The sequence below is a fragment of the Theropithecus gelada genome, chromosome 9 (assembly GCF_003255815.1).
Source record: "Theropithecus gelada isolate Dixy chromosome 9, Tgel_1.0, whole genome shotgun sequence".
Lineage (NCBI taxonomy): Eukaryota > Metazoa > Chordata > Mammalia > Primates > Cercopithecidae > Theropithecus > Theropithecus gelada.
This window is the reverse complement of record NC_037677.1, coordinates 100,949,268-100,975,913: the sequence shown is the minus strand read 5'-3', so window position 1 is coordinate 100,975,913 and position 26,646 is coordinate 100,949,268. Positions and strand designations below refer to the sequence as shown.

Below are 26,646 nucleotides of genomic sequence, written 5' to 3'. Positions count from 1 at the left end.
TCATTTTGGACAGCGTGTTCCAATTTCCCCAATGTGCCTTCATTGGCATTTGGTGCCCCCCAAAGCCGCTTAATGTAGAATTCATTCAAACCCTTCTCTGCCTTTTCCACTGATGATGGGATTTGGCTAGGTCAAAAGGAAGACAGTAGAAGTTATGGATTTCATAAACTACTAAGCTCGACCAGAACGCTGCTGCTGCTGCTCCTCCAGGCCTCAGTTGTCTGTTTCTAACATAGGGGTGGTAACACTTTATCTACCGTCACAACAGTAACCAGAAACTTCTGCGCCTGTCCGTTCTCCTTTGTGCCCGGTTAATCCCGGAGAAAAGCAACCATGCATCTGAGTATCATAAAAGTTGGGCGCGGTGGCTCACGCCTGTAATCCCAGGCGCTTCGGGAGGCCGAGGCGGGCGGATCACCTGAGGTAGGGAGTTCGAGACCAGCCTGACCAAAATGGAGAAACCCCTTCTCTACTAAAAATACAAAATTAGCCGGGCGTGGTGGCGCATCCCTGTAATCCCAGCTACTCGAGAGGCTGAGGCAGAAGAATCGCTTGAACCCGGGAGACGGAGGTTGCAGTGAGCGGAGATAGCGCCACCATTGCACTCCAGCCTGGGCAACAAGCGCGAAACTCCTTCTAAAAAAAAAAAAGCGAGTTATTTTAATCCTTTCAAGCTGCACAAGAGAAAAAGGCTGGCGTTATGTCTAGAGTTATATTTTCCTCCAAGAGACTAAATAGGTGGCCCCATGAATTCCGCCACTTGTAAAACGCGCCGCAGAAAACTCTCCCAGACTTGTAAGGACTTAACTCCTTCCGCTCCGCTGCTTAGAACGACTTTTAAGGGCGTCCTCTCCGGGCCCCTGTCCACTCGCTCCAGTTTACTAGAGTGGCCTGATTCCGTCTCTCCCAGTCACTCTCCAGTTCTGCCATGCGGGGGAAGTTTCTGGGGTCCACTGGGCAGATTTTCCCGGCCGACCCTGGGCCCAACCACCAAAACCCACACGGTCCTCCTTAAGGAGCTTCCGCGGCCGCGAGTAGAGGCGGGTGTTTTGTTCTTCTGAGGAGGAAAAAGTTTTTGTGACATCCAGGAAATGAGTAACTCTGAGAGCCGGCCGCTGTAGGCCAGAAGGCGGGACCCTCTAAGTGCAGGGCCGCAAGCTCCGCCGCAGCCACCTACAAGCTGCGGCACCCCGGCCCCCGACCCGCGCGCAAAGCCTGTGCTGGAGCCGTCCTCCCGCGGCGGGGACCGGGACCGGGACCGGGACCCAGGCCAATCGTAAGTCCCGGGGCAGCCTAGTGTACTAAAGGAAGAAGGGCGCGATGGAGACCGCGAACTCGGAGGAGCTGTGCGGGAGATGGCTGCCGAGAGAGGGGGCGCAGGAGGGTGTGGGGATCGCGGGCGCCTGCTCGGCCCCCGGGTGGGGGCTGACTTTGGAGACCCCCTTAAAGCGCGCGTGCCCAGGCGGGCGCATTGTCTCCCCGCGGTCACGCGTCTCGTTCCCGCCGTGCGGGGGAATGCGTCGCGGGCGCTCGCTCCAGCTAGGCTGCGGGCAGTTCCTCCTCGAGGCGCGCGGAGCCTCGGAGCCCAGAGCGGGACCACGTTTTTGTTCGTAGTGCCCAGGTGACCCGTTACTTCTCACATCCTGAGCAGAGCGCTACCGCAGAAAGAAAAGCGGGGTCGCCCTGCTCATTTGCTGCCCCCTTTTCCCCTTCCCCTTCCCTCCCTTCCTGTAAGGGAGGAATGGGAGTGAAGTTTGTTTTTTCTTGGTTCCTGGTAGTGGAGTTAGGGGGCTGCTTCAGGCCGGATAAAGTCCCAGGCGCTTCCTCTTTCGGGACTATTAGTGGACCAGACCTCACGCTGTGCAGACTTGCTCTTGAGGCTGCAAATAACCCTGCCACTTCACCCCTAACCCCACCCTCAGCCCCATCCCTGTGACTTCGCCATTCTGGCTGCCAGGTGAAGACTCAAGGAGTTCCGGGGCCGGATTCCCCATCCAAAACGCTTTTTCTTTAAAAAAAAAATTGCCGCCGACCAGGAAGGTAAAATATTTTATGGAACCAGGCAGGGACCTCATTTTGCCTTTTGCCCTTCTCCTGGTGTGAGAAAAGCACCCTTTCACAACTAGTAGAGTACCAGATATTGGTCTCATTTCACAAATAGTAGAGTACTAGATACTGGTCGCAATCCGCACTCTGGTCTTTTGGATCTAAATTGGGGTCCCGTTCTATTTTCTTGTTTTTTTGTTGGATATGACCCAGGGCTCTTGCCTTTTACAAACCAAGTCTATCTGACTGCCAGCTAAAGTTCATCCGTGGTTGGTGCAGTTTTAGGCCCAGGTTAGCCCTGAAAATAGATTATCAGAAAAGTGGATTGCTGTCTTTCCCCCTTATGAGAACAGAATAGACTGTGTTTTTGAGTCCTCCCTCCAGCCCACGTGCCTAAGTGGCTTTCATTGTTTGCTAATTCGTGTGTGTCGCTGCTGCTCCAGGCCATTCTGCCTTCAGATTTTCTCCACTTGTGGGTAACCATGAAGTAGTTACACTGACTCTTTGCTCTCCCTGGGTGCATTCTTCTCATGCTCAGTAACTCTACATTTTACATAAGATAAAGTAAGCATGTGAAATTATAGCTATCTGTTTGGCAACAAAAGGAACCCAGTTTTCGGTTTTGTTTTTTGCATGGCTCAGTTCCCAAGCTTAATTTTTCCCTTTGGCATCCTGAGGTTGGGGTCCTGAGGTTGTATTTTCCTTTCACAGCTGTCAGCAGAGACAGGTGGCCGTCAACAGGAAAGAGGCTGGGCTGGGTGGCTCATGCCTGTCTTCCCAGCACTTTGGGAGACTGAGGTGGGAGGATTGCTTGAGCCCAGGAGTTCGAGGCTTAGAGCTGGGATCATTTGGTTGGAGCTAGGATCATGCCACTGCACTCCATCCGGGTGACAGAGTTGAGACCCTGGCTTTCACCTACCCCCCCATGCCCCACTGCCCCCACCCCAAAAAATAATAACTGGGCAGGAGAAGGTGTTTTCAGAGTCCAAGACTCAGGTTCCATATTTGGAGTTGAGAGTCCGCCCCAGCAGGGATGAGGTGGCACGGCAGCCTGTGGGGCTTTAATGGAGAACCTGCTTGGGAGGGGCGGGTGCTCCAAGTGTTCTGGGAGCTGAGAAGGACTTTATTATGGATGACACCGGCCATCCTGGACCCTTCTGTCATCCAGTCTTGCTGGGGAGGAGTACAGAGCCACGAGGATGCTGAGAACTGTTCATGATAACCTCCAGGGCTGCTGCTAGCCCATTCAGTCCTTCGCATGAATTAGAATAAGGTGCTCCGTCTTGGCAAGAGGATGGGATTTGACGCCTCTTAGAAATACTGGCCTTATTTGAGTGGACATAGCCAAGCCATGTAGCTGGGCAAGTGGCATGTGAGCTGGATTTATCCTCACCCCTCAGCCAAGTGCCTTGAGCAGTACACTGCTTGGCCCACCATTCACAGCAGCCCTGATAAACAACCACTATTTAGGGCTTAACATTGGCCAGGCTTTTTTTTTTTTCCCCCAAAAGTACTTAGCCTGTATTAACTCATTTAATCCTCACAGTAGCCCTATGAGTTAGGTATTGTTAACTCCATTTTACAGATGAGGAAAGTGAGGCACAGGGATGTTAAGTGTTCTGGAGCCTGGAAGGTGAGTCTCAATCACTGGACATTCATAGACCAAGAAGCAGCTTAAGCTTAAAAAGCTAATTTAATTGGCAACCCTCGTGGGAAAGGGGGAAGAACAGTTGCCTTTTTCTTTCTTTTTCAAAGGAGGAAATACCTGTTCTCAGCCCAGGTGGAGGAAGGAGGGGAAATTCATCTGGCAGGAGGAAGAGGAGGAAAGAAAGAGGCAAAGCTGGGCCTTGATGGCTGATGGGGAGCCTGGCCCAAGAATCAAGTGACTTTCCTTAATCTCTGGGGCGGTATGAGATGGCAGATCCAGTTTGGGGCCTGGTATGAGGGTGATGAGTAAGTGCCCCTAGGTGTGGCTCAGAGGGAACCGGCGGTGGCTGCACGCAGGGTCTTGACCTAGACAGACAGCGAGTGGAAGGAGGTGAGACAACTGTCCCGACCTTCCAAACCCCTGATCCCCATCTGTGGTCTCTTGCTTCCTTGTTGAAGTCCTGTTCACCCACAAATGCCCTTCCCAAGTTCGTCCAGGAACCCTTCCTGAAACTCCATATCACAGCTCCATATACATGATCGCTTAGTTTCCACACCGTACAGCTGAGCGCTTAATTAGCTGGAACCGAGCATTTCACTATGCCCTGTCAATAGGCACTTTAAACAAAATAGGCTTCTCATCAGTGAGGAAGTCAAGATGCCTCCTGGGAGGGGCCAGCTGGTGCCCAGCAGACTGCTCAGAGGGTGGTGTTTACCTGGATCACATCGCCTGTCCCAGGGGATGGCTCTTAGCTGTGCCTACTCAGAAACCCGATTTCCATAATTTTCAGAGTGGTTTGGACTTGAGCTACTGATTCACCCTGAGAAAGCTCCCAGAAGTGGGTGTAGGAGTCAGAATGCTGGTTTATTAATTTGCAAGGAGACTTTGCAAACATCACACAGACTGAATGTCGTCTCTTCCCTGTGTCCTGGACAAGCCATATGGGAAACCAAAGACCAGAAGGTGGACTGCGCTTATCAAAGCTGGAGTCAGAACCAGGCAGGAGGACCATGGGGTGGGGGTGAGGGACAGTGATGTCCAAGAGTGCAGGGCTTTGTCTACCTCTGCGGCCCTCTCACCAGCAGAAAGATACCTGCCAGGTAGACTGGATACTCAGATCAGCCTGGCTGTGGGCATCTCCTTGGCCAGTGCCTCAAGGACATTATTTCCCTGAGAAATCCTGGTAGCATTTCTCCCTTTCCTCTTTCATAATGTAGTAATTTTTTATTTTATTTACCTATTTGTTTAGTGCTTTGCAAGCATTAGCTCCCAGAGACATAGATTTGCATGTGTGTAAATTCAGTAACTACTGTACAATCTTAGGGTTGTAGAGCCAGGCAATGAGAGTAAATGCTATATGCAAATCAAGAGCATCAGGTAACCTGGATGGATCAATAGAAAGCCAAGCATAGAGCAAGGATATATGTTCCCTAATCAGCATGGAGGCTGGCCCAAGGCTGGCCAGTTATTGCATCCCCTGTGTAGGCCAAGGGTGAAGCATTCCTAAAGCAGTGCCTGCTTTGGCTGCCTCAGGCAACCTGCCCTGCTCAGCTGGCCTCTTTGGATTTAAAGGGCTCTTTCTGGTCTCTGTCCAGGCCCTTCATGGCTCATCTTTAGTGAGCCGCATCTCCAGGTGCCCAGAGCCAAGGAGGTGTGACTGCATGGGCTTTGAAGTGGGGCAGACATGAGTTGAATCCTGGCTCCACCACTCAGTTGTTGGGCGTTCTCAGTAGCTGGGCAGGTGCCTTGATTCTTCAAGTCTCGGTAACATCATCGGTAAAATGGGGATGACCTTCAGGGCTGTGGGGAGGGTTGAGCCAGACAATGCGCAGAAGGCATTGAACACCGTGCTTGGCGCAGACTGGAAATCTGGCCAGTGTGCGCTCTTTGGGACAGCAGAGGTCAATTGGAGGTCTGCATTCTCTGCCGACTTGGGCCCCAACTTCCCCATCAGGTCATGCTCCCTCCTCTGAGGTCTGGACAAAGGACAAGGCTGTAGGGGCCTAGACTGTCCTAGACAGGGAGGACATCTGTCCTAGACAGGGAGGACATCTATCCTCAACGGGGAGGACATCTATCCTCGACGGGGAGGACATCTATCCTCAGTGCTCTTTCCAGCAGTTTGTTTGGAGCTGCTCGTGCTGATCTTTTGGCTGACTCTGGCAGAGGGAAAGTCAGATTTGAGGCCTGAGCTCCAACAGGCGTCCAGAGAGGAAGGAAGGGTGAGGAGCTCTTCTGGGAGAGGAAAGGGGTCATTTGGGAGTGCCCAAGAGGCCTGCAGACCCCTCCTCAACAGTTTAGGACCTGTGACATTTTTTCCCACAGAGAGTGCATCCCCCCCATCCGTTAGGCTCACCCCATGACATCAGTGAAATGGAAGCACCCTGCAGGTGACATCACTGTTGCTCAGGGCAACGCCTCCACCCTAAGATGGACGGGGAGGTGAAAAATCGGCCTCAAGTGTAAGACGCATGTTGAAGGGAAGAGACATAGAAGGTGTAACGTTCACAGGTATGTTTCTCAGAGACTGGGGAGAGGATGGGCCCAGTTAGCGGGAGGGTGAAGAGAAGAGGGAGGTGCTGCAGTTTCAGATCTGGGCTGCGTCTGTTGGTGGCGTGTCTTTAGGCCTTGGGTCAGAGAGCCCAGTGCTGACAGCTGCCGTCTCCTTCAGTTCTCTGAGCGGGACTCCTTAGGGGGCCTCCTGCAGCCTGGATCTGTAAGGAGGGTTAGGGGAAGGGCAGGCTGGAGCAGTGTTGGGGCCATCAGAAAAGTGACTTTCTATTCTTCAACCTCCCAACAAAAGAGAGTGAGAAATAGGATACTCACATCCTTATTACAGGGGCCTCATTGATCAAGCAGCCATTGTGCATCTATGTTATGCATGGCCCGTGCCAGGGATTCAGTGGCCTTGTGGAGCCTTATGATGAAATGCACATGGAGAGGAAGAGTGTATGGAATCCACTGCCCCAAGAGGCAGGACCAACTGGAGATAGGAATCCTGTCTCACAGTTCACCTCACTCAGCTTAGCATTCCCTGTGGAATTCTAGATGAGTTAAACTAAATTCATGGAATGCTTTCAGTTGGATGTGCTTGAGATATACTTGCTAATTTGGGAGTGGAGTCAGAGGGGGCAGCCATGGATGTCCACCTTGTCCCTGGGATGGCACTGTTTACAAGGCTGAGGTCACTCAGCAGTTCTGATGCTCTTAACTTGGTGACCTGTGGTTTCTGTCACATCTTATCAGGTGATGCCTGCTGCTCCTCCTAAGCAAGGGCTGCCAAACATCAGCACAGGAGACGAAGGAGGCAGGAAAGGGAGGACTCCCTGCCCTGAAGAAAGATGAAAAACTAGATGATACAGTAGGTCTCTCTCTAGAGGTTTCAGGAATCGCCTTGTCCTTCCATTCGAAGGCGCCTGATTAAAGTTTTTGTTTTGTGCAACTAGGCATAACTTCAGGTGCTTTTCTGATGTCCGGGGTATCAGTGGCTAAAGTCATTGCCCTAATTCTTGTATGCACCTAGCTTTTTCAGGTTTATAAATGAAAATTAGAGTATCATTAACCTGCAGATTGTGATTCTATTTACAAATCTGGTCCTGAATCCACCATTATGGATATGATATTGTTCATATAAGTAGAATGGCCTTGTAAAAAAAAAAATAGTGGCTTCATTTACTGATCAAAGCCCCATTTTAGGGGTTTATACGTATTTATTTCTCTTCCTCACAACAGCCCTTCAAGGTGGGTATTATCCTAGTTTTACAGGTGAAAAAACAGACTCAGAGGGACTTGCCCCAAACGGAAAACAACAGAGAAGAGATTCGAACTTAGCTTTGCTCTCTCCCAGAGCCTTAGGCTCTTTCTCCCACCTCAGGCATCTGGACACCATAGCCCAGAAAACATACAGATGGCATAAAGAATCCCACAAAGTTTAAGTGTCAAAACTGAGAAGACAGCAAGCAGACCACCAACTCCAGGCCTGAGCCTTCTGGTCCCTTCCTGCTGTGACTCACTCTGATATTAGCAGACCTAGTGAACTTTGGAGACTCCTTCTGCCAAGAGATTCTGTGAGTGTGGCCTGAGCTATCTGAGGATGAAAGGAAGGAAAGGCTTTCCCTTCCAGCACTCAGTTTTCTTTTCTGTTTAATGGGCACAGTAACAACCAGTTCCTGATAATATTCCTAGCATTTTGCAATCCTCTGCTGGAAGTCCCTAGGAAAAATACAAAGCCCCACAATTATCAAATGACTCACTTCCAGGTGCATAACACAGTGGGACGCTCACTGCCTGGGAAGAGGGGCTCAGCTTGGATACTACCCTGGGCTGCTACTGCTTTCTCTCCTTTCATTTCCCTGAAGCTGATGCAGGAGTCCCCCCAACCTTCGCCCCCTCCTCCTGTATCAAAGCAGCAGGGAAGGTGCTGTCATTATTTTGGCCCTGCCCGCTAGTGCAAAAGCACATGCTCATAACATACTGTTCTCATGGGAACTGGCTTCAATAGCCTCTTAGCAGCCGTCAGGGGACCCGCCTGAAGTTTATGAACGCGTCCTTTGTTTGCTGAGACTTTGTTCCAAAGTTCCCAAGAAGGCAGGGGTGCCGCATGCCTGGGCTGGAGGGTAGGAGAGCAGGGGCTGCCTGGGTCCTACCCCTGTGTGCTGCCCCAAAATGTCCCTGATGTACTCATGCCACTTCCTGATGTTTCACCCCAACACATACCTACCTGCCAGTGTCAAGAGAGCCCTCACTCCCTTTTTTGCAGAGAAGGCTTTCCATTCCTTTTATCTCAAATAGCCCAGGCCACCCTCACAGAATCTTGGTAGAAAGGAGTCTCATAAGTTCATTAGGTTTAACTCCCTGCTTCATAGCCACATTTTGTCTAGATTGTCACCTACCCTCCCCTAAACAGTCCAGGCGAGGAAAGTCCATAGGTACACGCCTAATGTTTCACAGATACCAAGTCACTGAGCAGCACAGCTTGTGGCTTCATGGGAAGATTATAGGCTTGAAAGTCAGATAGGTTTGGATTCAAATCCTGGCTCTATGATGTTGGTGGGGGGCCTCACCTCTATGCCTCAGTCTCCTTTTCTGTAAAATGGAGATAAGTGCCTGCTTCAGAGGTTTAATGTGAGAATGATACGTGTAAAGCATTGTTGCACAATGCTTAAGCCTCAATAAATGGGATGCAGTAGTTGTAATTTATTAAACCCTCCCGTGGTGTGTCAGGGCCCTGAGGCTTGTCCAGTTTTCTCCTGAAAGAAGAATTACTTCTCTGCTCCTTCTCTTACCCTGTAATCCTCTGTTTATCATCCATTTCTACAAGAAGCTTGAGCAAGAAGGGAGATGTCCACAGCACGGCAGCTGAGGGTCAGACAAACGTGTCAGGGTTCATTCCTGGGCCATTTTCTAAACGTTGGCAGTGAGTCCGCCTGCAGTTAGATGAAGGCCAGTCCAGACCAAACGGGGCTGCAGCCATTTCTGTCTCCAGGGCTACGTCTGGAAGGGATTTTGCTTACATTTTCCAAGGCACTTAGACTGTTAGCACGTTGCTTTTCTGACTGCAGCGTGCCTCCCAGGAAGAAAGAACATAGAAGTTACTTTATCCAGAGCTTCCCACTTCACTCCAGGAATTTCAGATTCCTGCTCCTGGGAGTAAAGGCAGTGAGTGAGGTTCTTATCCCAATCCTAACTCCATTCATGTATTCAGCAAGCATTCATCATTATAGCATCTACCCTCTTCCAACGCTGGGTACTCAGAACCTAATGGAAGAGCTGCCAGTGTCAATGATGCCAGATTGGAGGGAGCGAGGGAGGGTGCTGCTGACCTTCCTAGGTCTCCAAACTTCCTCCTCTTCCTCTGTGTCAGCTCCTGGGGCCTTTAGAAGGAGGTGGAGGAGACAACTTAGTCATACTCCCCAGGCTTCTGGAGGAGCTGCAGGGATGTCGTTCACCCACTTCTTCCCAGAGGACTCCTTAACATGCAACTGTGACGATTTAACAAATCCAAAGGGAGACCCGACCATAGCACCAGTACCAGTGCCAACAGCAGTATCATTACCAAGCCCTGCTGAGTGACTGTGAGATGGTCCACAAGGCCGTAAATTGGACACTATTGCCATAGCAAGTGGTAGAGCCAAGATTCAAACCCAGGCCATCGGATTCCAGAGTTTGACTCCTTAGCAATGGTTTTCTAAGCCTCTGCAAACTGTTAAGCTCTTCTTAGCTGATGAGCTTTGGGCTGTTTCTTTCTCGATGACCTTAGGAAGTGGAAATGTGAACTTGATACTATCAGTGGCTGCTTGCTGCCCACCTCAGTCTGACTGATACACATACGAGTGCGGGTCCATGCATTCAGCAGGCATTATTTGGACACCTATTGGGTGCCAGCACAGCCTCGGTGGAGCACCCGCATCACACCTTATTGCTCCGTTCCTGTGGCTAGAAAATGATGTCATAGTAGGGTTGTTTTGTGCAATTCGTAGGGAGTGTGACTCTGAGTCGTCATAGGTAGTTCTGGGAGCAATTTTGCTAACTGTTCCTAGCCTTACCATGTGGGCCCTCTGCTTTCCAGAGAGGAGGAGGACTGGTTTGCTCTGACTAACTGGTGTAGGAGGGTTGGCAGAGGCCCGGCTCTATTGTTCAGCCCAGATCCCTGCAGCAGAGCATAAGCAAAGACGCTCTTAATTTTTTTACAGCTGGGTTGGCCTCCCCTTTGTCTTTGTGTCTGTTACTGTTCCCCTTTATTGAGATGAAAGGGGTTTTTAGATCTTTTCAGGGAGAGTGTGCGTGTGCGTGCGTGTGTGTGTGTGTGTGTGTGTGTATGTATGCGTGCAGGAGGCCCACAGCGCTTCCCTTCCTCTCCCCTCCCCGCCCTCCCCAGCCCAGCTGGGGCCCAGGCTTTGTGTCAGGTACTGCCTAAGCTGCAGGGGACTCAGCTTAGAAGAACAGTCTGGGATTTCTTTCGCTGTGTGGGGCCCAGAATCTCAGGAAGCCAGGACGTGGGTAAGAGACCAGTGGAGTGGGGAGGCTGTGGTGGGGAACAAGCCTTTCTGAGGCCATGGACAAGGCCTTGGGGGGTTCATCCTCCCCCATCTCCTAGAGGCAGGGTGTCTGTCTAAGCTGGGCTGTCTTTGTTCCCATCCAGGGGTCAAAAGGAAGGTGGGTGCTGGCCCTTTATTTAATTCCATCCATCCCAGTTTCTCGGTGAAAGGGGGAAAGTAGGAGGGGGCGGGGAGTGGCCAAAGGGAGGGCTTTGTTCCCTCCTTGTTTTCCTTTGTGTTTACTCCCGGGTTCTGTTCCAGTCCCTTCCCCTTTCCATTGAGTCAGTGTGTCTGCTGTTGTGCGGAGCCTGCGTCTACGCGTGCAGCCTCCCCTCCCTGCCCCACCGAGAAAGTGTGGTTTTGCCTGAACGTTTGTGGCTCTGCTTGGAGGCAGGGGGTGTGAGATCATGGGGTGGAGAGAGAGAAAGGGGACGACTCGTGGGAACTCTGGCATGTCCTGCCCTGAGGTGGGTATTGATGCTGTCTCCAAACCAGCACCCTGTGGGTGAGATGCAACCACAGGGCTAGGGGAAATTTGGAGGAATACAAGCCCAGACCAAGCCAATGTAGGACAACGGGAAGTGGTGAGGGCACATTGCTGGGACTGTGATTCAGGCATAGAAACCGGAGGTGGGAGTCCTGGTGGCCAAGGGAGACCTTACCCCGCAGGCTGGCTGTAGGAGACGCCTCCTTCCTGCGAGTGGCGGGCATTTGTGGGGAGCTTTCTTGTGAAAGCAGTGCCTCCAGTGCGTGGTGTCAGCTGTGGGCTCCCAGGATAGTGTGTGTCCTTAGCACGGAGCACAGGTCTATGCCAGTTGCTCAGGGGAATGCAAAGACAAACAGGACCCTGCCCTCGCCCTGGAGGAGCTCACAGTGAGGAAGGTGATGGGGCAAGACAAGGACAGAGGCAGCCGTTGGGCACACCAGGGTGACACGGGGCCTGGAGCCAGGCTGTTGTGCGACCTTGGGCGCATTGCCCCACCTCTCAGCGCCTTGGGCTCCTGCCAGGGACGTGAGGCTCCTGGCCCCCTCCCCCGGGGTTGCTGCGTGGGTTACATGCAATAACTCAAAGATAGAGACACACGGGACCAGCCACAGTTGGGTGCCTGCTGTGTGCCGGTGCATCTACAGAACCACCTGACCTACATGAGGGGCCTGGCTGCACTTAGTGAGGCCTAATTCCTATGTCCCCCTCCCCTGTTCTTCTATCCCTTAGAAGAAAGGGATTTGTCTTGGGATCCTGGAAGGCTCCTTGGAAGTGGTTTCTGAGATGGGCTTGCTGTGAGGTCAGTTGGGTAGGGTTTCGGCCAGCACAGAGGTGAAGCATGGATGTTTCCGGGAATGGTGGGGAGGTGCAGGAGGTATCTGGGGGACAGGAGATGATCTGAAGTGGCCGGGCCAGGCAGAGAGGGCACCGAGAGGACTTCTGAGGCTGGTTGGGCCAGGCCTTGAACATTCTTAAAGCGTTGACTTGTGTCCCATGGAAACAAGACTCCATTGAAATGGGGAGGGGAGACGTGCAGGGTTGGGGAGCTAACTGGGGGTTTTGGGGTGTTAGGGAGAGCTCAGACGAGCTGACCCCAAAGGCCTACGCTGGCCAGTATGTGAGAGAGATACCATTTCACATGGAATCCCCGGGCTTTGGTGCAGAGCAAAGGCCAGGTCAGAGGTGGCTGGGGAGACTGGAGATACTCCAACAAAGAGGAAGGTCAGCAAGGGGAGCTGGCTGGGAGAGAGGAGGGTGCATCGCGATTTGAGACTGCAGTAGTCTCCTGAGGTGGCCACAACAAGTTGCCACACACGGGGAGGGCTTAAGACAGCAGGCATTTATTTTCAGAGTTCTGGAGGCCAGGATCAAAGTATCAGGGCCACACTCTCTCCGGATACCCTAGAGGAGAGTCCCTCTTTGCCTCTTCCAGCTCTTGTTGGCTCAGGTGACCCTCAGCTGTGGCAGCATCACTCCCATCCCGGCCTCCATCTCCCCTCACCTCTCCTCTGTCTCTCTCTTTCCTGTCACTTCATAAGGATACTTGTCATTGGATTTAAGGCCCACCCAGGTAATCCAGGATGATCTCATCTCAAGATCCTTAATTTAATCACATCTGCAAAGACCCTTTTCCCAAATTAGGTCACATTCATAGGGGCTGGGGACTAGCGTGAGGATGTATATTTTGAGGGCTGCCATTCAACCCACACAGTTGAACGTATCTGAGATGCCCTGGAGGGGATGGGTGGGAGAAAAGGCGGTGTGGGCCAGAGCTCAGGGGTTGCAGGGGAGCCCCCTCCTTGTCTCTGCTACTGTTTGACTCCTTGTAATCTCTTCTCACTGTCCTCTCCACAACCCGGCCATAGAGATCAGGCCTTTGTCTGTCTGTCTGTCCCAAGATGCTGAGATTTCTGCGATGTCCTGCTGGGGGAGGCAGGCAGAGCGGCTGGACGGAGGGACACTCTGTCCTTCCTGGGAGAGGATGGCTTCCCTGCCTTCTCCATCTGCTCAGCCGGCGGAGGAGCGGGAACAGGAAGGATGTGGCTCACCCACCCAGAGTTGGCAGAGTCCAGCCCTCTGTCCTTCCTGTGCCTCTGCTGGCTGGCAGACCACCCCCATGACCCAGTCCTGAGGATAGAGTTGGCATCCTGGTGACTTTTTGAAACCGCTCCCTCTTCTGAGAGTGGGCCTTCAGAGCACGTAATGCTTTCGACGGGTGTGAGCAGCACGTCCTGTGAGTGCAGCCAGCGTGCTCACGTGCAGACAACAGAGGCTCGCTGGAGCAAACAGGGCAGCTCCTGCCCCGTGTGTCCTTCCCCGCCGGCTCGGCGGTCGGGCCACCTCAGGTGGGCACTGGGCTGGAGCTCTCCCCTCTCTGCTGTCTGTCCTGCTGCCCCACCTCACCAAGGTCCAGACTGACCCCCGGGTGCTTCTGAGCCCAGCATCCCAGTCAGTCAGTCTGGGCTCTCCCCTGGGTTAGGGAGGGACAGTCAGGGCTCCTGGGGCCCACAGACCTTACTGTAATACCAAGTGCTCCTTAGTGCGGCACCATTAGGCCTTTTGGCTTAGGTGAGCCTCTGCTGTCCGCATGTGCACACACTGGCTGGACTCAGGGGGTGCCCAGTCCCACCCACCCAAAGCATTAAGTGTATTCAAGGCTCGCTCTTGGAAGAGGGAGGGACTTAGAAAAAGTCATCAGGATGCCAACCCAACAAAGCCTCTTTCTCTTTTCTTCTAGTCCTTGCAGAGGCCATGGGGAAGGAAGAAAATCTGCTCTGGCATTTACACTAAGCTCCTGCAAGGCCTGGCACAGAGTCAGCCCTCATAAGTGCTGGTTAGGATTATCCCAAGTGTGATTGCTGGGGCCAACGAGGAGGCACAGGAGTAGAGTCAGGCCTAGGTTTGGGGAGAAAGGTGGAGCCGGTATTTCAGGGAGTCATGGACTCAGAGGAAATAGTGGATTTGCTGAGCAGTTGCTGATGGGGTAGGAGTAAGGAGAGTCCCGGGTTAGGGGTTACCTTGAGGAATGCTTCATGGGGGGTTGCAGACCACAGCCCACAGGCTCTGGGTGGTCACTAACATATTTTATTTCATTTTCTTTTCTTTTCAAGACAGGGTCTCACTGTGTCACCCAAGTTGGAGTGCAGTGGCACTATTTCAGCTCACTGTGACCTCTGCCTCCTAAGCTCAAGCGATCCTCCCACCTAAGCCTCCTGAGTAGCTGGGACCACAGGCATGGGTCACCACGCCCAGCTAATTTTTTTATATTTTTGGTAGAGACGGGGCTTCACCATGTTGCCAAGGCTAGTCTCGAACTCCTGAGCTCAGGCGATCCATCTGTCTCAGCCTTCCAAAGTGCTGGGAATTACAGGTGTGAGCCACTGCACCCAGTGTTGCTCACATGGTTTTTAAAGAATTTTTGAAATAGCAGCCAACATTTAAAAATGAGAGGATTTTGATAAAGTCCAGATTAGTGGCTTTTCTTAGGGAAAAAAAGATCTTGCCATTCCAGGTGCACAGAATGTGTGGCATGGGGACTCACCCCTTCAGACAAAGCATGTGCCATCCAGTTGACCAGTGTCCCCTCCTCTCACTGTCCACCACAGCCCCGCTCATTTTCCCTGCGGGCTGGCCCTCCCAGACACTTGATTTTACAACCTAGGTCCTCGAGACAGGTGTCTGGAGAGAGGAAGGGAAGGAGCCCAGTGGCCACAGGGTGGCAGGTCTGGGGAAGGTGAGCTGGCCAACATGATGGTCCTGCTCAGTGGGAGAGGGCTCAGGTGACTGCATGGGGTCAGGGCTGCAAGGATGCCGAGAAGAAGAGGAAGCGCGGCAAGCCCAGAGCTGCAAACGCACCCTTTCCACCTACTTTCTCAATGATTTTTTGTTGGTCCTCTTCCTTCCTCTTTCCTCACTTCCTTTATTTGCCTGTCCCTCCCTTCCCTTCCAGGGCCCAGCCTCCAGCCCCAGTCTGCTCAACTGCCCCCCTATATTCCCTCTCCTGTCCCCTTTTTAAAATGCAAGTGAAGAGGGACCCAGCCAGAGATGCCCTGGTGGGAGCAGCTCTGAGGCGTTGCACTTGCTGGGATAAGGCCTTTCTCCTCTCCCACTGTCCTGGAAGGATGGGAGCCAATCAGGCTGAGCAGTGACACATTCAGATCCAGTGTTACTGAGCCATTTGTGCTGTGTCCTCTGTCCTGAGTTAGGCAACAAGGAGGGAAGAGAAGGGACTCATTCAGTTTTCCATCAGTCCCTTGAGGGGGTGGAAGGAGACCAGAGGGAGGGGCAGACTCAGCCTAGGTGCTGCTCACATTCAGTCATGCACTGCAGACTCAGAAATCCTAGAGGCCACCCAGTGACCTTCCCAGAACATCAGTCTCTTCATCTGTAAGAGTTTTAATGCGACTACCTAAATGAGGTTGTGACAGTTAAGTGACAAAACACATGCAGAGTACTTAGCATCCTGCCTGGTATCGGGTACCTGCTTCGTAAATGGCTAGTCATGAAAACATCTTCAGTTTTCACCACCCTTCCCCTGTTCTGTGCTGGAATCACTGCCAGGTGCTCCCTGGGAGGGTCCACGGGATGATGCTCAGCCTGCCTCTTCCACTCCACCCACCCTCCAGGCCTAGCATGGCTCCTCTTGAGGCCTCAGTTTCTACCTCTGTAAAATAAAGAAACCCAAATTCAACTCTGTATTCTGACTTGCTTAAATTTTTGGCTTGCTTTTCCCCCAACAACTGTGTACCTCATAAGCTGGGGCTGAGAAACTGCAGCACAAGGCCAGGATACAGTAGGAGTTCAGCCCAAACTCATGGCAGTCCGGGTCTCCCTTGGCTCCTTCTTTCTTGGAGGACCCAGAACCTAGAGAGTGAAAGGGAACCAAGTCACCCCCAAGGCCTGGGCTAAAAGCGCCTTCCCCTGCCATCAGCCAGTCCTTTATTCCATTTCGTAAAGGAAACCTATCAGCTGCTCCTTTTGGCTCTGAACGTGACGCCAGGGCCAGGCCTTCTTTTGCTGTTGTAATTAGCAGAGCTAATTGCATCTGTCAGGCTGCGTGCTGGGCAAGCCCTTGGCAATTTCCAGGATGTGGGCTGCTGCAACACTGCAGGAGCCCCACCCTCCTACCCAGAGGATGCCTGGTTTGGGAAGGGATGGTTCTCAGACATGAGCGGGCATTAGAATGACCTAGAGGGCTTGTTGAGACACAGATGCTGGGCCCCAGCCGTAGAATTTCTGATCAGCAGGTCAGAGGTTGCCTGTGAAAATTCGCATTTCTAACAAGTTGCCAGGTGGCACTGTTGATGCTAAGCAGGTTGAGAACCACTGTCCCAGAGGGAATACCGGGCGGCCAAGAAAATGGGTCCTGGAAAGTAGGTGGAAAGGGTGCGTTTGCGGCTCTGGGCTTGCCGCGCTCTTCCTCTTCTTCTCGGCATCCTTGCAGCCCTGACCCATGCTGCTTAAGGCTATGGTCAGCCAACTCTCGGTGGGAGGAGGTGGGCAGTGGGGCAAAAGCGGTGTGATGAACAAGTTGTGGGGCCGGACACAGGCTCCTACTCTTCCTGGTTGGTTGTAGGAATTCTGTCTGGAAGGAGAGGAGGAGGTGAAGGTGGAGCCAAGGGGTTGCACACCGACATCTCCCCAACAGGTGAGGGCAGGGAGAGCACCAGACAAGGAGAGGCCCTCAGAGAACAGGAAGGAAGCTCCCTCCCTCCTCTGCATTTTGCAGCCTGTAGCTCAAGTGCCTTTTGTGCCCCACATCTCATTCTGTCTGGGGACTCCATACGTAGTGGCTGTCTACCTTCCCACGTGGATTGTAATGCTTTTGCTACCGGGGGTCAGGCCATACTCGTCCAGCATGTTCCTCGAACTCAGTATGTGCTCCGTACATGTAGCACAGTGGAAAAACTTGAACTTTGCTGGCAAAGACAGAGAGAATGAGCTTGAATCTCAGCCCAGCTATGGCTTTTCTAGTCCTGTGGCTAGAAAATGACTTCGTCTCTTGGGCTTTGGTTAACCCATCTGCAAAACGGGGATGGCACCCACCTCTTAGAAGGTTACAGTGGTCAGTGTGTGCAGTGCCCAGTACATCCTAGTGAGGGCTTGAGAAAGGGGAGAGCTATGGCTGTTAGACAATGCTTTGTGGTGTTTATTGGATTAAGCGATGGTGGGGAGTGCTGCAGGCTCTGGGGGACCCAGGAGTGAGGGACCTCAGTGAAGGAAGGAAGCCGTCTTGGATTTCCCCCAGGGTCTTGGCTTCTGGCCAGCCTCAGAGTAAGGGTCTGAGTAAACCACTGGTCCTGGCGAGCCACCTGCAGCCCTCTGTCCGGGCCACCCAGAACTTCCGTCTTCCCTCAGCCCCTGTCGCCCCGTGACCCCAGCATTGCCAGGCTAATTTTAGCTGTGAACTGCATGGGCTGCCCCTCTCTGTGGACAAGGGCGGAGGTGGAAAGGAATTCAGCAGGCTTCCTTCTGGCTTCCTGGCAAGCAGACAGAAAAAAACCCGCCAAGTGACACAGGTTTATTCTCAAAGCCAAACCCGCCAGCTGATGTCTCAGACCACAAGTGTGGGAGAGCCTGGTAGAGGTGAGAACTTTGGGCCAAGGCAGAGGTGGACATCCTTGGAATTGGGAGTAGGGTACTCTTTGGGGAGGCATGTGCTGGTATGTGCAAGTACATGTACACATATACACATATCCATGGTTTGTGAGAGGCTCCTCACTACCCGTCCTGTATCAGAATGTCAGAATGCCCTGCTTCCTTCCCTTTTGTGGAGAAGTCAACTCTATACAATATTTGAAGGGATTTATTCTGAACCCATTTGAGTGACCAAGGCGTGAGGCACAGTCCCAAGAGATCCTGAAAACATGTGCCCCCGACAGTTGGGTTACAGCTTGATGTTACACATTTTAGAGGGACAGAAGTTACAGGCAGGCCAGGTGCTCACGCCTGTAATCCCAGCACTTTGGGAGGCCGAGGCAGGCAGATCACTTGAGGTCAGGAGTTCGAGACCAGCCTGGTCAATATGGTGAAAACCTGTCTCTACTGGAAATACAAAAATTAGCTGGGCATGGTGGGGCACACCTGTAGTCCCAGCTACTCAGGAGGCTGAGGCAGGAGAATTGCTTGAACCTGGGAGGTTGAGGTTGCAGTGAGCTGAGATCACTCCACTGCATTCTAGCCCGGGTAACACAATGAGACTTACTCCTCCACCACCCCCCCCAAAAAAAAGACAGAAGTTACAGGCAGACATTCATCAATGCATGTGTAAGGAATATGTTAGTTTGGTGTAGAAAGATGGGACAACTTGAAGTGAGGGCAAGGAGTGACTTCCTGGTCACAGGTGGATTCAAAGATTTTCTGACTTGGTAGTTGGTTGAATGAGTTAAGTAAGTTATTATCTAAAGACCTGGAATCAGTAGAAAGGAGTGTCTGGGATAAGGGACATGGAGACCATGGTTCTTACTATGTAGATGAAGTCCCAGGAAGTGGATTTCAGAGAGAGGAGATGGTACATCTCTGTCAGACCTAAAAAGGTGCCAGACTCTTAGTTAATCTCTCCTGGATCAGGAAGAGACCTGGAAAGGGAAGGAAACTGTATAGAATGTAGATTTTCCTGACAATAGACAGCTTTGCAGGGCCATTTCAAAATATGTCAAAGAAATTATATTTTGGGGTAAAATACTTTGATTTCTTTCAAGGCCTGCTATCTCATGTGATGCTATATTGCATTGAAATTTGGTATCTTATTGCTACAGAGTCTGTTTTGTCACTCTTTTTTTTTTTTGAGACGGAGTCTCCCTCTGACGCCCAGGCTGGAGTGCAATGGCCGGATCTCAGCTCACTGCAAGCTCCGCCTCCCGGGTTCACGCCATTCTCCTGCCTCAGCCTCCCAAGTAGCTGGGACTACAGGCACCCGCCACCACGCCCGGCTAGTTTTTTTGTATTTTTTAGTAGAGACGGGGTTTCACCGTGTTAGCCAGGATGGTCTTGATCTCCTGACCTCGTGATCCACCCGTCTCGGCCTCCCAAAGTGCTGGGATTACAGGCTTGAGCCACCGCGCCCGGCCTGTTTTGTCACTCTTAGGATCTCTGTTTTAATGTTAATGCTGGTCAGTTGTGCCTGAATTCCAGAGGGAGGAGGGTATAATGGGGTTTGTTGGCTCCTCCTTCCCATCATGGCATGAACTAGTTTTTAAGGTTTATTTTGGAATCCCCTTGGCCTGCAGGAGGTTCTTCTGACCCCTGGGGTCCCCAGGGCGGTGTCTCTATGACTGGGTTTGGGAGGAGGAAAGAGCAGAGGCTTCAAACTGAGCCCCATCTAGTGGGCCCTGAGCGGCCACAGCCCTATTCTCTGCCTCAGCCTGTCCTATCCCATAGGGTGCTGTAGACAGAGCCAGCCTGTGCAGAGTTTAACAAGGAGCCAAATGACAGCTGGGATCGGATCCGGGGAAGTGGGGAGATGGTTTACGTCAGAAAGTGAGTCAGAGGGAACCCCTGACCTGCAGGAGGATCCCAGGCTCTGAAGTCTTCTCCCCTTTGCTGGGGGCCAGGGCGGACCCAGGGGTGTGCCAAGAAAGAGAAATAGCAGCGGAACATCTTGTGCTTTCAGAGCACTTTTGAGCGTGTGTTTACTCTCCGTGCCTGGGGCTCGGGCAGGGCTGCTGTGCTCAGCAGGTGAGAAAGCAGAAGTAGGTGGATGCTGAGGAGAAGGAGCCTGCCCTGTGCCAGGCACGGTGCTAAGCACCCAAGGTATATGATCTCACTCGTCTTTCCCAACATCCCTATGAAGGAGGCAGTGTTATTAATTCCTTCTCACAGGGAAAGCGTGGGAGCGCAGAGGCTGCGTGATCCACTTGTAGTCACTCAAGGTTAGAACACAGGTCTGCTGGGTCTACAGCCCAGGCCCCCTTTCCTTGCAGTCCTTCCCCGGGCTGGTGCCCTGTTTCCCTGGTGCTTCTGTTGAGTCTTGTCTGTAATCCTACAATTATCAGTGCTACTATTCGCTGCCTACCTCCTGCCAAAGTTCCTTGTAGGGGTGTCTGCGGCGCACTCTACCCTGAACCCCAGCAGGCAGGGTCATCTGCGTATTTCCATCCCATCACAGTTTCTTTTATAAGAAAACTTGCTCAGGGGCAAGCCTGTTGCTGAGCGCTTTACATGCATTATCTCGTTAAAGCTTTATAACAGCAGATATGATTATTCTCATGTTGCATATGAAGAAACTGAGGTTCTGAGAAGTGGAGTGATGTGTTCGAAGTCACCTCCAGTAGGTGCACATACTGGGTTCTGACCCAGTCTGTCTCCTCTCGAGTCTTCCTCTTTTCCCCTTGCACACAGAGTTGGTCCCTTCAGTTGGTTTGGAGTTCTGAACCTTGCCTGCGCCAATACAAGGAGGCTCTTACAGCTCTTCCTCCTCTGGCAGGAATGAGGATGTAGCAAGTAGCACCGTGAAGTGTGGCGTAGACACAGGGAGGGTTCCCAACCATAGGGCTTGTCCACGGCCCCACTCCCCTGTTCGTGGCATCCTGCCCTGAGTTGACACGGAACTTGGGTAGGTGGTTGTCTGGGCCATTACTGTGACTGGTCAAGGCCCATTGTGTCCAAAGGTGGCTGCCTGTGATCCAGGTGCCTTGAAGGACCCTAAAACCCCCCAAATTATCTCCTAACTGGCTGCTGCCTGATATTCTGCTATGAGTACTCTCCACCTTTGTGTTAACATTCTCACCCATGTTAATCACCCAGCCTCGCAGTTAGTTATGCCTTGGACCCTCCCTGGCAAAACTTTCTGTTGATGTTTGTTGAATGTAGAAACCAAGCTGACCTGTTTCTGCGACTATCCAGCAAGCTGCTCCTTGGCTTGGGGAAGGAAAGCTGGCTCGCTGCCCCCTGCACTTTTTCCTTACCCCACCCACCTTGCAGTGTGACTTCCTCCACTTTATCCTGTCCCCGCTTTCCTCCTCCAGCGGAAACCTGTAAGCGCTTCAGAGCTCACCTCTGAGGCGTACGCTGAGAATCCTCAGGGTGGAGGACGGACCTTCTCCACTCCCCAACCCTTTTGGTTCCTGCAGACCTGTCCAGTTGTGTATGGGGTGGAATGTCTGAGTCACATCTGAGCAGCAAGCTTTGTCCAGGCATGACCAGCAGCCAACTCAGTCCATCTCCATACTGCCACTTGCCAGGGACAACCTGCAGAGGTATCTACCTGGAAACAAATCCCTGTCCTAGGCACCATTAGGACAAGAATTTCATTGTGCAAATTCCAGGTCAGGGGCTCAAGCCAAAGGGAATGGGGCTCAGGCTGGCACAGTAGCTCCTATCAGCCAGTGCTGGCGTGCACCAGGGCATGGTACGAAGAGCCCTGTGCTCTCAACAACCTCAGGACCTCAACTGATTTGCATTTGGCCATTTGCTTCCTTCACGGAGGTCCCAAGCAAGGAGGGGGATAGTTTCAGTGTGGAAATAGCAGATTGTTAAGTCCCAGGGTTTCTGCTGAGGAGAGGAGAGGGTGTAAGTAAGGCTTGCAGCGTAAGACAGTGCCTCTCAGATTTTTATGTAGATGGTATGAAAATGTGGATTCCGATTCAGTAGGTGTGGGTGGGGCCGAGATTCTGCATTGCTAACAAGCTCCAGGAGATACTGCAGCTGCTGGTCCATGAACCACACTTTGATTTGCAGAGATTGTAGGGATTAGCCTTTCTCCAAAAGTCACTTGAGGCTTAAAAATTCACTTATCCTAGGGGAAGAGTGCCTCCTTTCACAACTAAGAAGTCAGATTTAAAGTTCAGATGCCTGGTGGGAAGAAACTAGTGACTCTTTGCTCTCTGGTCGTCACCAAGATTGTCCTGGGGAAAGACAAAAGCCAGGAGAGTGTGTCTGAATTTGGGGTAAGCTCTTCCAGGTCAGAAGGAGATGTTTACAGAAGAGGAGGATAAGGGCTCAAATCTACTTCCGAAAGTTATTGTTCAGTGAATATGTGCTATGCACTGGTCACTGGGCCATGCAGTTTGCAGGTATCATTGCATCTATCAGTACCGTGACCCTGTGAGATACTATTGCTTTCCCCTTGTGCAGTAAGGAAACCAGGGCTCAGAGAGGTGTGTTAACATGCCCAGCGTCACACAGCTATTCAGTTAACAGTGCTGGTTTGGAACCTAGCCCTTTCTCCCTTAACCACTAGGCTTTACTGTATTGCAGGAAGATGACATTCACTTGGGAGAGAAGGGGATATTTTATTCAGGACTATTTTGATTTCAAGTGGTGGAAAGGCCACTCAAACTGACTTAAAAAGGGTTTCTTTAGTATGACTAAAGAGCTCAGACAGCAATGCCTTCCAGCAGAGCTGAGTGTGGGGAGGGGGGTTCTGCTTTCCTCTATGTTGGTGTCTTTCTTAGGCGGGCTCCCTTCGCGAGAGCCCACTTCAGGTATAATCCTGTTCCCTCAGCGACCTAGCAACCAAACTCGCAACAGGATGAGTTTTTCTTCCCATTAGGCCCAACACACCCTACATCTGTCTCTCATTGGTCCGAATTGGATCAAATGCTCACCCCAGAACCAATCGCTCTAGCTGTAGCTGGGCGGCAGAATGTCTGATTGTCTTGGGCCTGGGTTTTGAGCCCATCCCAGGAGCTTGGAGGTGGGTATATCCTCGCCCTGGCCATAAGGACTGGTAGGAGAAAAGGGTTGGTCCCCAGGAACAGTGCAGTGCTGCTGCCATCCAGGAATGTCTGGGTAGGACAAAAACAGATGTCTACCCCAGGGTAGGCCTTTGGGGCTCTTCCATGGCTAGACTGAAGCTCCTGAGGCAGCCACAGGGAGCTCTCGATGGGTTAGGTGGGAGAACTAAGACGTTAATCAGCCCTGAGGGGCTGAGGTTAGTGCGGGGTCCAGGGACGAAGTGGCATTGAGGGAAGTTTGGTGTAACCATCTGTCTCCCTCTGTTCCCAGGAAAGCTCCAACCATGGCCATGGGGCTGTTCCGCGTGTGTCTGGTGGTGGTGACGGCCATCATCAACCATCCGCTGCTGTTCCCGCGGGAGAACACCACGGTCCCTGAGAACGAGGAGGAGATCATCCGCAAGATGCAGGCGCACCAGGAGAAGCTGCAGCTGGAGCAGCTGCGCCTGGAGGAGGAGGTGGCTCGGCTGGCAGCCGAGAAGGAGGCACTGGAGCAGGTGGCGGAGGAGGGCAGGCAGCAGAATGAGACACGTGTGGCATGGGACCTCTGGAGCACCCTCTGCATGATCCTCTTCCTGATGATCGAGGTGTGGCGCCAGGACCACCAGGAGGGGCCCTCACCTGAGTGCCTGGGTGGTGAGGAGGATGAGCTGCCTGGGCTGGGGGGCACTCCCTTGCAGGGCCTCACCCTGCCCAACAAGGCCACGCTTGGCCACTTTTATGAGCGCTGCATCCGGGGGGCCACGGCCGATGCAGCCCGTACCCGGGAGTTCCTGGAAGGCTTCGTAGATGACTTGCTGGAAGCCCTGAGGAGCCTCTGCAACCGGGACACTGACATGGAGGTGGAGGACTTCATTGGCGTGGACAGCATGTATGAGAACTGGCAGGTGGACAGGCCGCTGCTGTGCCACCTTTTTGTGCCCTTCACACCCCCCGAGCCCTACCGCTTCCACCCAGAGCTCTGGTGCTCCGGCCGCTCAGTGCCCCTGGATCGCCAGGGCTACGGCCAGATCAAGGTGGTCCGCGCTGACGGGGACACACTGAGCTGCATCTGTGGCAAGACCAAGCTTGGGGAAGACATGCTGTGTCTCCTGCACGGCAGGAACAGCATGGCGCCTCCCTGCGGCGACATGGAGAACCTGCTGTGTGCCACAGATTCCCTGTACCTGGACACGATGCAAGTCATGAAGTGGTTCCAGACGGCCCTCACCAGAGCCTGGCACGGCATCGCCCACAAGTACGAGTTCGACCTGGCCTTTGGCCAGCTGGACAGCCCGGGGTCCCTGAAGATCAAGTTCCGTTCAGGAAAGTTCATGCCCTTCAACCTGATTCCTGTGATCCAGTGTGATGACTCGGACCTGTACTTTGTCTCCCACCTTCCCAGGGAGCCCTCTGAGGGCACCCCAGCCTCCAGCACAGACTGGCTCCTGTCCTTTGCTGTCTACGAGCGACACTTCCTCAGGATGACACTGAAGGCGCTGCCCGAGGGCGCCTGCCACCTCAGCTGCCTGCAGATAGCCTCCTTCCTGCTTTCCAAGCAGAGCCGCCTGACCGGCCCCAGCGGGCTCAGCAGCTACCACCTGAAGACGGCCCTGCTGCACCTCCTACTCCTCCGGCAGGCGGCCGACTGGAAGGCGGGGCAGCTGGACGCTCGTCTGCATGAGTTGCTCTGCTTCCTGGAGAAGAGCTTGCTGGAGAAGAAACTCCACCACTTCTTCATCGGCAACTGCAAGGTGCCTGAGGCCATGGGACTCCCGGAGGCCGTGCTCAGGGCCGAGCCCCTCAACCTCTTCCGGCCCTTCGTCCTGCAACGAAGTCTTTACCGTAAGACACTGGACTCCTTCTATGAGATGCTCAAGAATGCCCCAGCACTCATTAGCGAGTATTCCCTACATGTCCCCTCAGACCACGCCAGCCTACCCCAAAAAGCTGACGTCTTGTAGAGCATGTGGGACCCTCAAGCTAAGATGAGGGCATCCCTCACGTTCACACCCCTGGTGGCATCTGCTAGCCCTGTTCTGGGGACAAGGCGGGCTTTCGTGGGAGCCATGCTCAGCCTGCCAGGAAGCCAAGCCCTACAGTACAGAGGAAACAGAATTTCAGCGGGAAGCTGGTTTGCTTTCATACCATTGGGATCTGTTGGTAAAGCTGTTATTTGGGTTTAGGGACTGATCCCTTGCAGTTTACTTCTCGATCACCATGAATGGCCAAGATGGTGGCAGAACATGCTGTGGACCCTGAGTTAGAGACAATGCAAATATTGGATTTGGTGTAATTCTTTTTGCATCCCAGATCCAGTCTGTACTTGAATATGAGCAGAGGATCTACAAGAAGGCTGACAGGGAACCGTGTTAAGACCCAGCACCGCTATTGCCAGGAGCCCCTGGCCTGACCATCTTGCAGCCAAAGCACTAACAGGGACAGGTGTGGGAATGTCCAACTTTGATCCACATCCTGCACAATAGTGGTCCCGCCATGGCTGCCACTTTTTTATACTATTTGGAGAAAAGACCTTGTATAAATTCGAGGCCCGAGTGACTAACGTCTCTGTCATACAGAAATGGGTACTTGGTGGCATAGAGAAACCCAGCCACTTTTTCAGCTATGCTTCTCACTCAGGTGCACCCCCTTCTGCTGTCCTTTCCCCAATGTACTGGATCCCGAGCATGGTGGATGTCATTTGCCACACTGGATGCCAGCTCAGCAGCCCTGCACCTCTCTTTATTCTCTCCAAAGCTGGTCTCTCTGACTCTCATTGTGGTAGGGGGAGGATGGATGCTAAAGGTAGAAGCTGACCTGGAAAAAGAGACACACAGGGTGACTGTGGCAAAGGACAGCTGGAAAAGAAGCTCTATCACTTCTTCATTGGCAACCGCAAGGCGCCTGAGGCCATGGCACTCCCAGAGGCTGTGCGCAGGGCCAAGCCTCTCAACCTCTTCTGGCCCTGCGTCCTGCAGCAAAGTCTCTACTGTAAGACAGTGGACTTCTTCGATGAGGTGCTCCATCTCCAGGTCTGGTTCAGGGGGATCAGGAAGCCTCTTCTCCACCTGTGGCTTCACTGGCTCTTTGAGATTTTCTCTCACCATCACTTCAGTTACCCTTGCAGGGGGCCAGGGTCGAGAATATACCTGTGTTCTCCCTCCAGGGTTTCAGCCGGCCTTGCCTTCCAGAGAGCACAAAAAAACTGGACAGGGGTGCCCAGTTCCCCCATAAACTGAAGGAAGGAGATCCTTCCCCCATCCCTAGGAGTTCTCTCAACCAGCCTCAGAAAGCTTGAGAAAATGGACCCTTTGCCCAGCCAGGGTTAATTCCTGGTGGGGCAGCTCGGCTGTGATCAGGGTAACCAAACCTGTAGGAAGGCTTCCAGTGTGAGCTGGAATTAGACTGAACACGTGCTTGGGCCTACCTCTCCCTAGACCCAGCTGCGGGGCACTCCAGGGAATGAATCAGCTCAAGTGTGTCCCTAACAGCAGCCTGGAGTTACCCCGAACCCCTCACAGCCCCACCCTCCTCATTCCATCAGATGCATTTGTAGAATCGGGGCAAATTTCCTTATTTATTTATGGCCCATGCCTTTCCCCGCTTCATCCTGATCCGGTTTTGCTTTGAAGAGACCCCAATAACCAAAAAACAGCCTCCAGAAGCCAAACCTGTGCCTCGATCTCCCACAGCTTCTCCTTTGCTTCCAGGAGAAAGTTCACTGGAAAAAAAAAAAAAAAATCTTCAGCTTCTTATTTATACGGAGACAGCAGA

General features: G+C 52.7%; 1 protein-coding gene across 1 annotated transcript; it reads left to right on the top strand.

Annotated features, from left to right (window-relative positions):
* Positions 1-1,135: 1,135 nt before the first annotated feature.
* On the top strand, positions 1,136-24,826 carry ITPRIP (inositol 1,4,5-trisphosphate receptor interacting protein). The gene is given in 3 exon segments (XM_025396841.1): positions 1,136-1,276; positions 23,165-24,803; positions 24,806-24,826. Coding segments are annotated over 2 exon segments (1,647 nt in total). The 5' UTR covers positions 1,136-1,276; positions 23,165-23,177.
* The last annotated feature ends 1,820 nt before the right edge of the window (positions 24,827-26,646 follow it).